Source organism: Pseudophryne corroboree, chromosome 3 (assembly GCF_028390025.1).
Source record: "Pseudophryne corroboree isolate aPseCor3 chromosome 3, aPseCor3.hap2, whole genome shotgun sequence".
Taxonomy (NCBI): Eukaryota; Metazoa; Chordata; class Amphibia; order Anura; family Myobatrachidae; genus Pseudophryne; species Pseudophryne corroboree.
Window position 1 is genome coordinate 181,399,802 of NC_086446.1, and position 17,514 is coordinate 181,417,315.

Here is a 17,514-nt window from a genome sequence, read left to right on the forward strand (position 1 = left end):
TAATACTCGAAAAGAGAAAGAAAGGAAACCAGTTTAAAAATGGGTGCACTCTCCTTTTAATAATGTGATAAATAAAATCACTTTTTATTAGGTATGCTTTAAAAGAAGGTATCCCTACTGATATTGCACTTAAATGCTTATTCATTTTTATATTGGTACTACTGTAATCTCTTCATATATCAGTATGTCCAAGTTTTTTTTTTAGTGAAATATTAGAAACATTTATTTTATAAAGAATAATAAACGTATATCACCAATATAACACACATCCACAAAAGTTGATACTGATTTTATTGTTTTCTTTTATTTTTTAGTCAAGTGATGTTTACTTAATTCATATACAGGTTGAGTATTCCTTATCCAAAATCCCACATTTTTGGGTCCCCTACTGAGATAATGACATATATATTTTATATTATGTGTGTATATATAGATATATTATATAATATAATAAACATATATTTGTGTCATTATCTCAGTAGGGAAACCAAAAATGTGGGATTTTGAATTTTGGATAAGGGATACTCAACCTGTATCACTTTTTGCTTTATTTGGCTGAATTATGTATGAAAACAGTAATAGCTGTCCGAGGGACTCATTCAGGTTTGTTAGCAATCCATAAAAGCACACTAATGGGCAAAACCATGTGCACTGCAGGTGGGGAAGATGTAACGTGCAGACAGAGATTTGGGTGGGGTGTGTTCAAACTGAAATCTAAAGCGGAATGTAAAAATAAAGCAGCCAGTATTTACCATGCACAGAAATAATATAACCCACCCAAATCTAAATCTCTCTGCACATGTTACATCTGCCCCACCTGCAGTCCATTAGTGTGCTTTTTGGTTTGCTAACAAACCTGAATAACCCCCTGAGCCCACAATTTTTTTCAGTTATGTAACTTCTATATTATAGACCTTAATTGTTGAAGATGTTTTTCAACCAAGGCACAAAGAACATATGCACATATTTGTGGGTTTCATTTACTGGCAGCATTCTCTAAAGGCAGCGCTCTCTGCATGGCGCTTTAAAGAATCATACTCTGCTGCACAAAGACAGGTCATCCGTTATTTCCTTTGGTTGTACCCATCGTACGCACAAAAGCTTTATGTTTCTCTGTGTTGTTAAACAATATTAATAAAGAAGTGTATTTAAAATAGCTAAAATGAAAGAAGAAAATTTCATTTAACTTTTTTGGGGCATTATATTTAATTTTAGAAAATAAATGAAAATAAAGCTTTGAGTATGTTTTCATGCTTGTAATCCATTTATGTCATTTTAGCTCTATGACAATATGTGGGCAAAGCTTCAGCGTGCTTTCGCAATATGGAGTGGCTTTGGCATGACTCTCACTGGAGTGCACACGTGTGGAGACTACATGTTCAGTGGGCACACTGTGGTTCTGACCATGCTGAACTTTTTTGTGACAGAATGTAAGTTCAACTGACATTGTGCGACTGTTTTGAATTAATTTTTTTTTAATTCTGTTTGAAATGTTATTGTTCTCCATGAAAATGTCTGCATTTTGTTTCCAGCAGTGATCTAACTGAATGTTACCTCTGTCCATTCTTCCAAAGTGTCATTCTGTTATTTTTTTATATGCTTATTTGACTACATAATATACTGGTAAAACTGTTTCGAACACCCCCATTTTTCCAGTTTTTATTGGACTGTATGCACTTTAATATCTCAATGTACTGTGAAATCTAAGCATATAAAAAGAGATCTTGAAATCATTCTGTTCATCAAAATGAAATCTACATTTTTGACTACCCAAAGTAGCCACCTTTTGCAGATATAACCACTAATCCACACTTGTGGCATTCTTTCTGCAATGGAAATTAAATTTCTCATACGTCCTAGAGGATGCTGGGGACGACATCAAGGCCATGGGGTATAGACGGGATCCGCAGGAGACATGGGCACTCTAAAGATTTTTCATTGGGTGTGAACTGGCTCCTCCCTCTATGCCCCTCCTCCAGACCTTAGTTTAGAAATGTGCCCAGGTCGACTGGATGCACTCTGAGGAGCTCTACTGAGTTTCCATGAAAAGACTTATGTTAGGTTTTTTATTTTCAGGGAGATCTGCTGGCATCAGACTCCCTGCTTCGTGGGACTGAGGGGGCAGAAGCAGAACCAACTTCCTCAGAGTTTCATGGCTTTGCTTCTGGCTGACAGGACACCATTAGCTCCTGAAGGGAACTGAACGCTAGCCGTGTCTAGATGCTCACTCCCACAGCACGCCGTCACCCCCCTCACAGAGCCAGAAGTCAGAAGACAGGTGAGTATGAGAAGAATGATCTTCAATCAAGTAAGTGACGGCTGAGGTACGACGTGGCTGGCGGGAGCGCAGCGCGCCATTGCTGCCCACACACACAGGCACTGCGGGGAGGGGGGGGGGGGAGGGGAACGCGCCCTGGGCAGCAAAATACCTCTATAAACTGGCTAATACAGGGCATAAGATGCCCAGGCACAGCCCTACCCCTGCCAGTATAAATATTACAAACAGTCTCTGAGGTAAAAAGGGCGGAGCTTCTTCCTCAGGCAGCCAGCACACTGCTCAGCACCATTTTCTCTCTCTCCCTTCAGGCTGCAGAGATATAGCTGGTCCTCCTCCACTTCTGACTACAAGTATTCAGGGTGTAAATAAGGAGGGCACAAAGCGATTTGGGTGCTTTACAAATGTATTTTACTGTGTAAAGAGCGCTGCATGTCAGTGGGCATTCTGTGTTCACAGACATTAAATACAGGCACTGGGGTTGTGAGCTGGCTGCTCCTATACTGTGTCCCTCTGACAGATTTTACTGTGGGTCTGTCCCCAAATAAGTCCCAGTGTGTCTGTGAGTGCTGTACAAGTGTGAGGCATGTCTGAGGCAGGGAGTTCCTCCCCGGAGGAAGCCATTTTAGGGACACAGAGTTGTAATGTGGTGGCGCTACCAGCACACCAAGAGCCTGCATGGGTGAAAGAGCTACTTGACAGTATGCATCTGATTAACAGTAGATTGGATAAGTCTGAATCTAAGGCTGCATGCTGGAGAAAATCTGTGGAAGATGTGATTTTTCAGGATGCTGTTATTCCTTATGCGGGCGGTCCCTCTGGGTCACATAAGAGACCATTTGCAAATGTTGTAAACACTGATACCGACACGGATTCTGATTCTTGTGTCGACGATAGTGAATCCAGAGAGATAGATCATAAATTGGCAAAAAGTGTACAATATATGATTGTGGCTATAAGGGACTTGTTGGACGTTACAGAAAGCACTCCTGTACCTTAGGAGAAAGCTTATTTATGTAAGGAAAAGAAATCCAAAGTCACGTTCCCTCCTTCACACGAACGAAATGCTCTGTTTGAAGGGATGTGGGTGAATCCTGATAAAAAATTTCGTATTCCCAAAAGGATTCACATAGCTTATCCTTTCCCGGTTGAAGACAGAAAAAAATGGGAGTCACCCCCTGTGTTAGACAGTGCACTTTCCAGGTTGACAAAGAAGGTCATTCTCCCTGCTCCTGGCACTACTTCTCTTAAAGAGCCGGCAGACCGCAAAATGGAAACGACATTGAAATCCATTTATGTTATCAATGGTACACTGCTCAGGCCCACTATTGCCTGCGCATGGGTGAGTCGCGCTATTGAAAAATGGTCAGAAAGCGTGTCATCAGAAATTGACACGATTGATAGAGATGAGATACTCCTTAAGTTAGGGAATATCAAGGTCGCTCCCGCCTACATGCTGGAAGGAATGAAGGATATTGGACTCTTGAGTTCACAATCTGCTACCATGGCAGTATCGGCTAGGCGGGCCTTATGAATTCGCCAGTGGAACGCGGATGCAGATTCCAAAAGAAACATGGAGGCTCTCCCATATAAAGGTGAGGCCTTATTTGGCGATGGCCTGAATGCGTTAGTCTCGGCGGCTACCGCAGGTAAGTCAACATTTTTGCCCTCTGCGCCTGCACCGGCAAAAAAAAAAAAGACCTATCACCCGCAAATGCAGTCCTTTCGGCCCAATAAATACAAAAAGACGAGAGGTTCCCCCTTCTTTGCAGGAAGGGGAAGGGGAAAGAAGCCCACACCGGCTCCAGGTTCCCAAGAACAAAAGTCTACCCCTAATTCTGCCAAATCCCCAGCATGACGCTGGAACTCCCTTGCGGGAGGCCGCTTGGGTGGGGGCACGTCTCAAACTGTTCAGACAGGATTGGATTCTGTCTGGCCTGGACCCCTGGATGTTGCAAATAGTATCCCAGGGATACAAACTAGAGTTTCAAGACGTTCCCCCATCCCGATTTTTCAAATCGACCTTGCCAGCTTCTCTGCCAGAGAGAGAAGTAGTAACAGCGGCAATCCAAAAATTATGTCAAGACCAGGTCTTAGTCCTGGTACCGTTGTCACAACAAGGGCGGGGTTTTTATTCAAGCCTCTTTGTTGTTCCGAAGCCGGACGGCTCGGTCAGACCGATCTTAAATTTAAAAGATCTGAATTTCTTCCTGAAAAGGTTCAAGTTCAAGATGGAATCACTTCGGGCGGTGATTGCCAGTCTGGAGGAGGGGGACTACTTGGTGTCGGTGGACATAAAGGATGCTTACCTGCATGTTCCCATTTATCCTCCTCACCAGGGATTCGCGATTCAGGATTGCCATTACCAATTCCAGACGTTACCTCCACGGCGCCGAGGGTATTCACCAAGGTGATGGCGGAGATGATGGTCCTCCTTCGTCAGAAAGGAGTCAATATAATCCCTTATCTGGACGACCTCCTGATAAAGGCGAGATCCAGGTAGCAGTTATTACAAAACATATCCCTCCCCCTGTCAATACTCCAACAACACGGGTGGATCATAAATTACCCAAAGTCACAGTTGGAACCGACGACAAGGTTCTCTTTCCTCGGGATGATTCTGGGCACAGAAATTCAGAGAGTTATTTCTTCCGCTGGAAAAGGCTCTGGAAATCCAGAAAAAGGTTAAAACAGATATTAAAACCATCAAGTGTGTCGATCCATCAGTGCATTCGGTTGTTGGGGAAGATGGTGGCGGCCTACGAGGCCATACAGTTTGGCAGGTTCCATGCCAGAGTATTCCAGTGGGACCTGTTGGACAAATGGTCGGGGTCACACCTACACATGCACAGAAAGATAATCCTGTCGTCAAAAACCAGGATTTCGCTCCTGTGGTGGTTGCACAGCTCTCACCTGCTAGAGGGACGCAGGTTCGGGATTCAGGACTGGGTCTTAGTAACCACGGATGCAAGTCTCCGAGGCTGGGGAGCAGTCTCTCAGGGAGAAAACTTCCAGGGACGTTGGTCACAACAGGAAGCCTGCATTCACATAAACGTTCTGGAGCTAAGAGCCATTTACAACGGCCTTCAACAAGCGGTACATCTTCTTCAAGACCGTCCCGTGCAGATCCAGGTGGACAATGTAACAGCAGTCGCATACATAAACAGGCAGGGCGGAACGAAAAGCAGAGCGGCAATGGCAGAGGCGACAATAATCCTCCGCTGGGCAGAAAAACATCTACAAGCTCTGTCGGCAATATTCATTCCGGGAGTAGACAACTGGGAAGCAGACTTCCTCAGCAGACACGATCTCCATCCAGGAGAGTGGAGCCTCCACCAAGAAGTCTTCGCAGAGGTGACAAGTCTTTGGGGCTTTCCTCAAATAGACATGATGGCGTCTCCTCTCAACAAGAAGCTTCAGAGATACTGTTCCAGGTCGAGAGACCCTCAAGCAATAGCAGTGGATGACAAGGATTCGAGCATACTTCATTGCCCCAGACTAGCCAAGAAGGGCTTGGTACCCAGATCTTCAGCAGTTACTCATAGGAGATCCTCGGCCTCTTCCTCCTCGGGAGGACCTGCTGCAGCAGGGGCCGTGTGTGTACCAAGACTTACCGTGGCTACGTTTGACGGCATGGCTGTTGAGCGCCGTATCCTAATCAGGAAGGGTATTCCTAAGGAGGTCATCCCCACCCTTATTCAGGCCAGAAAGGGAGTAACGTCAAAACATTACCACCGTATTGGGAAAAATGTGTCTTGGTGTGAATCCAAGAAGGCTCCTTCGGAAGAGTTTCACTTAGGACGTTTTCAACATTTTTTGCAGGATGGTGTGGAGGCGGGCCTACGATTGGGATCAATCAAGGTCCAGATTTCGGCCTGGTCAGTGTTCTTCCAAAAACAATTGGCCTCTCTTCCAGAGGTTCAGACCTTCGTGAAAGGGGTTCTGCACATCCAGCCTCCATTCGTGCCTCCAGTGGCACCATGGGACCTTAACTTGGTATTGCAGTTCCTTCAATTGGATTGGTTTGAGCCTCTACAAAAGATAGAGTTGAAGTTTCTCCCTTGGAAAGTGGTGATGTTTTTGGCATTGGCATCCGCAAGGTGGGTGTCTGAATTGGGGGCCTTGTCTCACAAGAGCCCTTACCTGATTTTCCATGAAGATAGGGCAGAGTTGCGAACTCGACAACATTTTCTTCCTAAGGTGGTTTCTGCTTTTCACATAAACCAACCTATTGTGGTGCCAGTAGTTACTGACACATTCACTGATTCAAAGTCTCTTGATGTGGTTAGAGCTTTGAAAACCTATGTTGCTAGAACAGCTCGTATACGGAAAACAGAGGCTCTGTTTGTCCTGTATGATCACAACAAGATTGTCTGTCCTGCTTCCAAGCAGACTATTGCACGTTGGATTAGAAATACGATTCAGCAAGCTCATACTACGGCTGGATTGCCGTTACCGACGTCGGTAAAGGCCCACTCCACTAGGAAGGTGGGCTCATCCTGGGCGACTGCCCGGGGGGTCTCGGCATTACAACTTTGCTGAGCAGCTACTTGGTCAGGGTCAAACACATTTGCTAAGTTCTACAAGTTTGACACCTTGGCCGATGAGGACCTAAAGTTTGGTCAATCGGTGCTGCAGGATCATCCGCACTCTCCCGCCCGTACTGGAGCTTTGGTATAGACCCCATGGTCTTGATGTCGTTCCCAGCATCCTCTAGGACGTATGAGAAAATAGGATTTTGATAACCTACCGGTAAATCCTTTTCTCCTAGTCCGTAGAGGATGCTGGGCGCCCGTCCTAGTGCGTACTTTACCTGCAGTTTAGTTATTACAGTTACACAAGTTGTGTTATCTTGGTTTCAGCATGTTGCTGCAATTAGTTCATGTCTGTTGGCGTGTGTTATGTTGAATGCCATGTGTGCGGCATGGTTGAGGGTGTGAGTTGGTAGATATCTCACCACTAGTTAAGTAATTCCTTTCCTCGAAGTGTCAGTCTCCCTGGGCACAGTTCCTACAACTGAGGTCTGGAGGAGGGGCATAGAGGGAGGAGCCAGTTCACACCCAATGAAAAGTCTTTAGAGTGCCCATGTCTCCTGCGGATCCCGTCTATACCCCATGGTCTTGATGTCCCCAGCATCCTCTACGGACTAGGAGAAAAGGATTTACCGGTAGGTTATCAAAATCCTATTTTCTCTATCGTCCTAAGTGGATGCTGGGGTTCCTGAAAGGACCATGGGGAATAGCGGCTCCGCAGGAGACAGGGCACAAAAAAGTAAAGCTTTACTAGGTCAGGTGGTGTGCACTGGCTCCTCCCCCTATGACCCTCCTCCAGACTCCAGTTAGATTTTGTGCCCGAACGAGAAGGGTGCAATCTAGGGGGCTCTCCTAAAGAGCTGCTTAGAGAAAGTTTAGTTTAGGTTTTTTTCTTTACAGTGAGTCCTGCTGGCAACAGGATCACTGCAACGTGGGACTTAGGGGGAAAGTAGTAAACTCACCTGCATGCAGAGTGGATTTGCTGCTTGGCTACTGGACACCATTAGCTCCAGAGGGATCGAACACAGGCCCAGCCGTGGAGTCCGGTCCCGGAGCCGCGCCGCCGACCCCCTTGCAGATGCTGAAGCGTGAAGAGGTCCGGAAACCGGCGGCTGAAGACTCCTCAGTCTTCATAAGGTAGCGCACAGCACTGCAGCTGTGCGCCATTTTCCTCTCAGCACACTTCACTGGGCAGTCACTGAGGGTGCAGAGCGCTGGGGGGGGGCGCTCTGAGAGGCAAATATAAACCTTATACAAGGCTAAAAATACCTCACATATAGCCCATAGGGGCTATATGGAGATATTTAACCCCTGCCTGACTGGAAAAATAGCGGGAGAAGAACCCGCCGAAAAAGGGGCGGGGCCTATCTCCTCAGCACACGGCGCCATTTTCTGTCACAGCTCCGCTGGTCAGAACGGCTCCCAGGTCTCTCCCCTGCACTGCACTACAGAAACAGGGTAAAACAGAGAGGGGGGGCACATTAATGGCTATATATATATATATATTAAAGCAGCTATAAGGGAGCACTTAATATAAGGATATCCCTTGTATATATAGCGCTTTGTGGTGTGTGCTGGCAGACTCTCCCTCTGTCTCCCCAAAAGGGCTAGTGGGTCCTGTCTTCATTAGAGCATTCCCTGTGAGTTTGCGGTGTGTGTCGGTACGTGGTGTCGACATGTATGAGGACGATATTGGTGTGGAGGCGGAGCAATTGCCAAATATGCAGATGTCACCCCCCAGGGGGTCGACACCAGAATGGATGCCTTTATTTGTGGAATTACGTGATGGTTTATCTTCCCTTAAACAGTCAGTTGAGGACATGAGGCGGCCGGACAATCAATTAATGCCTGTCCAGGCGCCTCAAACACCGTCAGGGGCTGTAAAACGCCCTTTGCCTCAGTCGGTCGACACAGACCCAGACACGGGCACTGATTCCAGTGACGACGGTAGAAATTCAAACGTATTTTCCAGTAGGGCCACACGTTATATGATTTTGGCAATGAAGGAGACGTTACATTTAGCTGATACTACAGATACCGTAAAACAGGGTATTATGTATGGTGTGAAAAAACTACAAACAGTTTTTCCTGAATCAGAAGAATTAAATGACGTGTGTGATGAAGCGTGGGTTGCTCCTGATAAAAAGTTGATAATTTCAAAAAAGTTATTGGCATTATACCCTTTCCCGCCAGAGGTTAGGGCGCGCTGGGAAACACCCCCTAAGGTGGACAAGGCGCTCACACGCTTATCCAAACAAGTGGCGTTACCCTCTCCTGAGACGGCCGCACTTAAGGATCCATCAGATAGAAAGATGGAAGTTATTCAAAAGAATATATACACACATGCAGGTGTTATACTACGACCAGCTATAGCAACTGCCTGGATGTGCAGTGCTGGAGTAGTTTGGTCAGAATCCCTGATTGAAAATATTGATACCCTAGATAGGGACAATGTTTTACTGTCGTTAGAACAAATAAAGGATGCATTTATCTATATGCGTGATGCACAGAGGGATATTTGCACACTGGCATCTCGGGTGAGTGCTATGTCCATTTCAGCCAGAAGAGCCTTATGGACACGACAGTGGACAGGCGATGCGGATTCAAAACGTCACATGGAGGTTTTGCCGTATAAAGGGGAGGAGTTATTTGGAGTTGGTCTATCAGACTTGGTGGCCACGGCTACTGCCGGGAAATCCACTTTTTTACCTCAAGTCACTCCCCAACAGAGAAAGGCACCGACCTTTCAACCGCAGCCTTTTCGCTCCTACAAAAATAAGAGAGCAAAGGGCTTGTCGTACCTGCCACGAGGCAGAGGAAGAGGGAAGAGACACCAACAGGCAGCTCCTTCCCAGGAACAGAAGCCCTCCCCGGCTCCTGCAAAAACCTCAGCATGACGCTGGGGCCTCTCAAGCGGACTCGGGGACAGTGGGGGGCCGTCTCAAAAATTACAGCGCGCAGTGGGCTCACTCGCAGGTAGACCCCTGGATCCTGCAGATAATATCTCAGGGGTACAGGTTGGAATTAGAGACGGATCCTCCTCATCGTTTCCTGAAGTCTACCTTACCAACCGTCTCTTCCGAAAGGGAGAGGGTGTTGGAAGCCATTCACAAGCTGTACGCTCAGCAGGTGATAGTCAAAGTACCCCTATTACAACAAGGAAAGGGGTATTATTCCACTCTATTTGTGGTACCGAAGCCGGATGGCTCGGTAAGGCCTATTCTAAATCTGAAGTCCTTGAACCTCTACATAAAAAAGTTCAAGTTCAAGATGGAGTCACTCAGAGCAGTGATAGCGAACCTGGAAGAAGGGGACTTTATGGTATCCTTGGACATCAAGGATGCGTATCTACACGTTCCGATTTACCCCGCACACCAAGGGTACCTCAGGTTCATTGTTCAAAACTGTCACTATCAGTTTCAGACGCTGCCGTTCGGATTGTCCACGGCGCCTCGGGTCTTTACCAAGGTAATGGCCGAGATGATGATTCTTCTTCGAAGAAAAGGCGTATTAGTTATCCCATACTTGGACGATCTCCTAATAAGGGCAAGGTCCAGAGAACAGCTGGAGACAGCTTTAGCACTATCTCAAGAGGTGCTAAGACAACACGGGTGGATTCTGAATATTCCAAAATCCCATTTAATCCCGACAACTCGTCTGCTGTTCCTAGGAATGATTCTGGACACGGTTCAGAAAAAGGTTTTCCTTCCAGAGGAAAAAGCCAAGGAGTTATCCGATCTGGTCAGGAACCTCCTAAAACCAGGAAAAGTGTCAGTACATCAATGCACAAGAGTCCTGGGAAAAATGGTGGCTTCTTACGAAGCAATTCCATTCGGCAGATTCCATGCAAGAATATTCCAAAGGGATCTGTTGGACAAATGGTCAGGGTCGCATCTGCAGATGCACCTGCGAATAACCCTGTCACCAAAGACAAGGGTGTCACTTCTGTGGTGGTTGCAGAAGGCTCACCTATTAGAAGGCCGCAGATTCGGCATTCAGGATTGGATCCTGGTGACCACGGACGCCAGCCTGAGAGGCTGGGGAGCAGTCACACAAGGAAGAAACTTCCAGGGAGTATGGACGAGTCTGGAAAAGTCTCTTCACATAAACATTCTGGAACTAAGAGCAATCTACAATGCTCTAAGCCAGGCGGAACTTCTCCTGCAAGGAAAGCCGGTGTTGATTCAGTCGGACAACATCACGGCGGTCGCCCATGTAAACAGGCAGGGCGGCACAAGAAGCAGGAGTGCAATGGCAGAAGCTGCCAAGATTCTTCGCTGGGCGGAGAATCACGTGATAGCACTGTCAGCAGTGTTCATCCCGGGCGTGGACAACTGGGAAGCAGACTTCCTCAGCAGACACGATCTTCATCCGGGAGAGTGGGGTCTACATCCAGAAGTCTTCAACATGTTAATAGACCGTTGGGAAAGACCAATTGTAGACATGATGGCGTCTCGCCTCAACAAGAAACTGGACAAATATTGCGCCAGGTCAAGAGATCCACAGGCAATAGCTGTGGACGCACTGGTAACTCCTTGGGTGTACCAGTCAGTGTATGTGTTTCCTCCTCTGCCGCTCATACCAAAGGTATTGAAGATCATACGGCAAAGAAGAGTAAGAACAATACTAGTGGTTCCGGATTGGCCGAGAAGGACTTGGTATCCGGAACTTCAAGAGATGCTCACGGACGAACCGTGGCCTCTACCTCTGAGAAGGGACCTGCTACAGCAGGGTCCCTGTCTTTTTCAAGACTTACCGCGGCTGCGTTTGACGGCATGGCGGTTGAACGCCAGATCCTAAAAGGGAAAGGCATTCCAGAAGAAGTCATTCCTACCTTGATTAAGGCACGGAAGGAAGTCACCGTGAAACATTATCACCGCATTTGGCGAAAATATGTAGCGTGGTGCGAGGATCGGAGGGTTCCGACGGAGGAATTCCAACTGGGTCGTTTCCTACATTTCCTGCAATCAGGATTATCTATGGGTCTCAAATTGGGATCCATTAAGGTTCAAATTTCGGCCCTGTCAATATTCTTCCAAAAAGAATTGGCCTCTGTCCCTGAGGTCCAGACTTTTGTCAAGGGAGTACTGCATATACAGCCTCCTGTGGTGCCTCCGGTGGCACCGTGGGATCTAAATGTAGTTTTAGATTTCCTCAAATCCCATTGGTTTGAACCATTGAAAAAGGTGGATTTGAAATATCTCACATTGAAAGTGACTATGTTACTAGCCCTGGCCTCTGCCAGGAGAGTATCTGAATTGGCGGCTTTATCTTATAATCTTCCATTCGGATAGGGCAGAACTGCGGACTCGTCCGCATTTTCTCCCTAAAGTGGTATCAGCATTTCATCTGAACCAACCTATTGTGGTGCCTGCGGCCACTAGCGACTTGGAGGACTCCAAGTTGTTGGACGTTGTCAGAGCCTTAAAAATATACATTGCAAGGACGGCTGGAGTCAGAAAATCTGACTCGCTGTTTATATTGTATGCACCCAACAAGTTGGGCGCACCTGCTTCTAAGCAGTCGATTGCTCGTTGGATTTGTAACACAATTCAACTTGCACATTCTGTGGCAGGCCTGCCACAGCCTAAAACTGTAAAAGCCCACTCCACAAGGAAGGTGGGCTCATCTTGGGCGGCTGCCCGAGGGGTCTCGGCATTACAACTCTGCCGAGCAGCTACGTGGTCGGGGGAGAACACGTTTGTAAAATTTTACAAATTTGATACCCTGGCAAAGGAGGACCTGGAGTTCTCTCATTCGGTGCTGCAGAGTCATCCGCACTCTCCCGCCCGTTTGGGAGCTTTGGTATAATCCCCATGGTCCTTTCAGGAACCCCAGCATCCACTTAGGACGATAGAGAAAATAAGAATTTACTTACCGATAATTCTATTTCTCGGAGTCCGTAGTGGATGCTGGGCGCCCATCCCAAGTGCGGATTATCTGCAATACTTGTACATAGTTATTGTTAACTAATTCGGGTTATTGTTAAGGAGCCATCTTTAAGAGGCCCTTTCTGTTGTCATACTGTTAACTGGGTTTAGATCACAAGTTGTACGGTGTGATTGGTGTGGCTGGTATGAGTCTTACCCGGGATTCAAAATGCCTCCCTTATTGTGTATGCTCGTCCGGGCACAGTACCTAACTGGAGTCTGGAGGAGGGTCATAGGGGGAGGAGCCAGTGCACACCACCTGACCTAGTAAAGCTTTACTTTTTTGTGCCCTGTCTCCTGCGGAGCCGCTATTCCCCATGGTCCTTTCAGGAACCCCAGCATCCACTACGGACTCCGAGAAATAGAATTATCGGTAAGTAAATTCTTATTATTGTTAGCGATGTTCTTCCCAACACTGCTTCCCACAAATGTGTTGTAGGTTGCTTTGCTCTTACCATTCTGTCCTGTTCATCCCAAACAATGGGGTATAAGTCTGGAGACTGTGCGCCTACCATCTTGTCCTTTTCCTTGAAGGCAGTTCTGACATAACCTGGAGGTATATTTTGAGTCATTATCTTGCTATAGGATGAACCTTTGACGAATTAGGCATTGACCATTAGGTATTGCATGGCAGTACAAAATTATGCGGTCTCCCCATTTGGTTCAGAGTACTTGTCAGTCACTGGCTAGTGATCCAGCAAATGAGCTCAGACAATCACGTTTCCTACTCCATGTTTGACCGTTGGTGTGACCATTTACTAAGTGGTATTTTTCAAATGTTGATTCATTCTTCCTGTCTTCAGTAATCCAATGGTGGTGCTTCATTGGCCAGGCAAGCCTCATTCTCATTGCTGCAGTGAAGCTGTAAATTCTTAATTCATTATGTACCCTGAAAAGACCTTTTTATGGTAACTCTGAAACTTAAATTTTTTTTTAGCAGTTTACCACTTACCTTTATTTCATTTTATGTTATTCACTGTACTTGAAATGGAAATATAAAGGTGTTTTAAAACTTAAAACTGGAAAATGAAGAGAAATGCTATGGTGTAGTAGACACATATTGCTCCATCTCTGAGAAAACACTGATACTACTACAGTTTTTGAAATGTCCATTTCCAGGATAAATAGCTGTATATGATAAGGATGGGCTAACATTTGGGCCTCCTCAGAAGCCTTCTTTAAAGTACAAGACTCCCGAGAAGGAGCAGCCAGAAAAATGGGGGTCCACTTATGAGTAAAAGCTAGGATGGGTTGAATGTATTTGGAAGCATTTATAATGAGTCTTCTATAGTAACTGGCAAAGTCCACAGATAGCACAGCTCTGCTGATATATGTATAATGTGTACTCTGTATTTCAGACACTCCACGAAGCTGGAACTTTCTGCATACCCTGTCCTGGGTACTCAACCTCTTCGGCATCTTCTTTATCTTGGCAGCACATGAACATTACTCTATTGATGTCTTCATTGCATTTTACATCACTACAAGACTGTTCCTCTATTACCACACTTTGGCTAATACACGTGCTTACCAACAGAGTCGACGGGCGCGCATTTGGTTCCCGATGTTCTCATTCTTTGAATGCAATGTAAAAGGACCTGTTCCTAACGAGTACTGCTGGCCTTTCTCTAGGCCTGTCTTTCTGAAGAACTTATTCAATTAAACTGTTGTGCCCATGCACTAATAAAACAATATATATATTTACCAGAGATCATCACCCCTCCGGGAATGCCCAGGACTGTCTTATGAAGCATTCTCCTTTCTTGTCCTTTGGGCTTACTGTGTGTGCAGGTACTGTAGAAGCATGAAGCATCTATATTGGCTGCAGAACATTTCCTTATGAAAAGTATATGTTTGATGGACAAAGTATGGGAAGGTTGCCCAGTAGTTTTAAGACACTAGTCTCATGATGAACAATGTAATCAATAAATGTGGCCATTAGGTATGTACAAGCCAGTATATGAAATCATTGTTTGGGTTATCCTTGGCTTGGGAGTCTTACACACAAAAAACATTGACTACGGTGGGAATAACGTATAACATGTTTTACTGATCAATATGCATTTGTGTTGCGAAACTAAACTTTTTTTTTTTTGATTGCTTCTAAAAAATGGTGGAAATTGCTTTAAAAAGTTCTAGCTATATTGTTAAGCATTCCTTTAAAATATTTGATATAATTTGCATCTCTGATACATTATTTAATTGCAGAAGCCAATTCTGATATGCCCAAATGACTAATAGTCTCCTTTTATATATCAGAGAACAATTTAAACTGCGGTGTCACTTCTTTGTTTGCCAAAACCAGTGAGGTCGGTGTTAAAAACTTTCTTTGCATATACTCCCATTTGCTATTGGGTAGCCCCTGATCTGAGATGACTAAACAGCATTGTATGTTGTGCGAAGGTAAAATGTATGATGACTCTGCTTTGGCGATACTGTCCAACGCTCCTGCAAACCAGGTCATTGGCCTTTATTATCAGCTGCTCTAGTCAGATTACACAGTAGACCTTATACTGTATATGATGGGTTCTGTTTTGTTTTTATTCCTAACATGCTGCTATGTTAAATCCTCTTTCAACTCTGATATTTATTGAACAATTTAATGTTGCATAGATATTGGTATATTTATTTTCCATAGTCTGGCAATTCCATTCCTTCCTCAGTATTCCTTAGTACTGTCAGTTCTGGTGATAAATCTGAAAGCACGCTCCCAGCATTTATGTAGTTGGCAAACACAAAAATAACTGCACTTTTTCAATTCAAATGTGAATATTTTAATTTTATTTGGCATGTAAAAAAATATGAAACTAATTTATGTTGATAGGTAGAAAATACCCCGTGCTTGCTAAACAACTAATATAATGTCAGGTAAATGGCAGTGAAACATTCAAATGCCATTCTTTTCTCTATAGCTCTTGTAATAGCCTCTGTGATTCAGTCTGCAAGAAAGCATGTGGTTGATCATTGGCCTTTGTAAAGCCATACAATTTGTGCACTGCAGTTACTTCTTTAGTAAACCTCCGGTGTACATAGTCTGCATATTCTCTGGCTGTGGATTGTGGGTATTGTAGTTCAGCAAGTGCCAGATCCAGAAAAGTGTCAACCTTATATCTATAGATTGGCATTTCCATTAACTAATTCATGGGTTTTCAAGTTCATTCCTCACCAACAGGTCATGTTTTCAGGATTTCTGCCTGTGGAAACAGGTGGATAAATTACTTTAATAAGCAAAATAGATTAACTCACCTTTGCATGATTAAAGAAATCCTGAAAACATGACCTGTTGGGGTTACTTAAGGATTGGCATTGGAAACACCTGAAGTCTAAATTTAAGTCCTCAAGAATGGAGAAAAGTAGAAATGTTCTAGCTTGCAATAATTTTAATTGTACAAATATAACATTCTTTATTGTTGTATTCATAAATACATTGAGTATTGAATACTGATGTGTATTTATTATGACCCGCACACAGAAAAGTATTAATTCGGAGTTAGTAAAATTGATCTGTGTATCAGAGCGCAGTGTGATTATGAAGTTAGAAGATAATAGTTTATGTATGATTTTACCTTCATGCCTGGCCACTAACTTCTGTGTCTGATTCATATATCAGCCAGTTATTACCTATATACTTATATCACTGGGCCTGATTCAGAGTTGCAAGCAAAGACAAAAAGCACACAATTGGACAACACCATGGTGCACTACAGGTGGGGCTGATAGAACATGTGCGGAGAGAGTTAGATTTAGATGGGTTATATTGTTTCTGTGCAGGGTAAATACTGGCTGCTTTATTTTTACACTGCAACTTAGATTTCAGTTTGAACACCCACCACCCAAATTTAACTCTCTGTGCACGTTTTATCAGCCCCACCTGCAGTGCTCATGGTTTTGACGGGTTGGGACCATGTTACCGGCGGTCAGGATCCTGGTGGTCAGCATCTCGACGCTGGGATCCCGGCTGCAGAATGCAGAGGGGGGGAGGGGGATGAGCGCAACACAGCCCCTTGCAGGCTCGGTGGCAAGCTTTGCTTGCCACAGGTTCTATTCCCACTCTATGGGTGTCGTGGACACCCACGAGTGAGACTAGTCCCTTCTAGTCGGCATGCCGACTGTCTGTATTGTGAGTGTTCGGGATGCAGGAGGAGGTTATGTGTCCGTCAGTCACATAACTACATCCCGTTTTGACCAGTTGTGTGCTTTTTGGCTTTGCTTGCAACTCAATCAGGCCCACTGGGTCTTTTTATTTCAGTACAGTAAGCATCACATGCAGTGTTTACATGCAGACCCATATAAAATCAGGATTTTTCCTGTTTGACATTAAATTTTGGTTTGCGTTCTCATCTTGTTACTGTTGACTACATCACAGGATTGGTTTCCGTTAGCCCAAAAGTTGACTTGGGATATGTGTATTGTTTACATGACTGTGATAATGTATTAAAGATGAGACGAATTTCATCAAAGTGTCTGTCTATTACTGCATTATTATAAATGTGTGATTCTTTGAATATACCAAAGAAATTCATGTACAGTAGCAATAAAACTTTTTAAAGGGTCGGAAAAAAAGATTGAACACACTTTAAAAAATAGATAAAAAATAAGGGTTGGCACAGACTTGAAAGCAGATGTTTGTTATAACTAGGGTTCTACCTACAATGTCAATTACAGTATATTACATATTAATTTTAAATGTAGTTGTTCCAGACATTGGGAAAAAAAAAGGATTTTAATTAACTACTGGTAAATCCTTTTCTCCTAGTCCCTAGAGGATACTGGGGTG

At 44.7% G+C, this 17,514-nt stretch overlaps 1 protein-coding gene across 5 annotated transcripts in view; it reads left to right on the forward strand.

Moving 5' to 3' along the window:
• Nucleotides 1–17,197, forward strand: part of SAMD8 (sterile alpha motif domain containing 8) — a 166,693-nt gene extending 149,496 nt beyond the window's left edge. For all 5 annotated transcript variants that reach the window (XM_063958679.1, XM_063958674.1, XM_063958676.1 and 2 more), the window contains 2 exons: nucleotides 1,280–1,430; nucleotides 14,096–17,197. In XM_063958679.1, the coding sequence (XP_063814749.1) occupies nucleotides 1,280–1,430; nucleotides 14,096–14,400 (456 nt within the window). In that variant the 3' untranslated portion in view covers nucleotides 14,401–17,197. The remainder of the gene's footprint in view (nucleotides 1–1,279; nucleotides 1,431–14,095) is intronic.
• The last annotated feature ends 317 nt before the right edge of the window (nucleotides 17,198–17,514 follow it).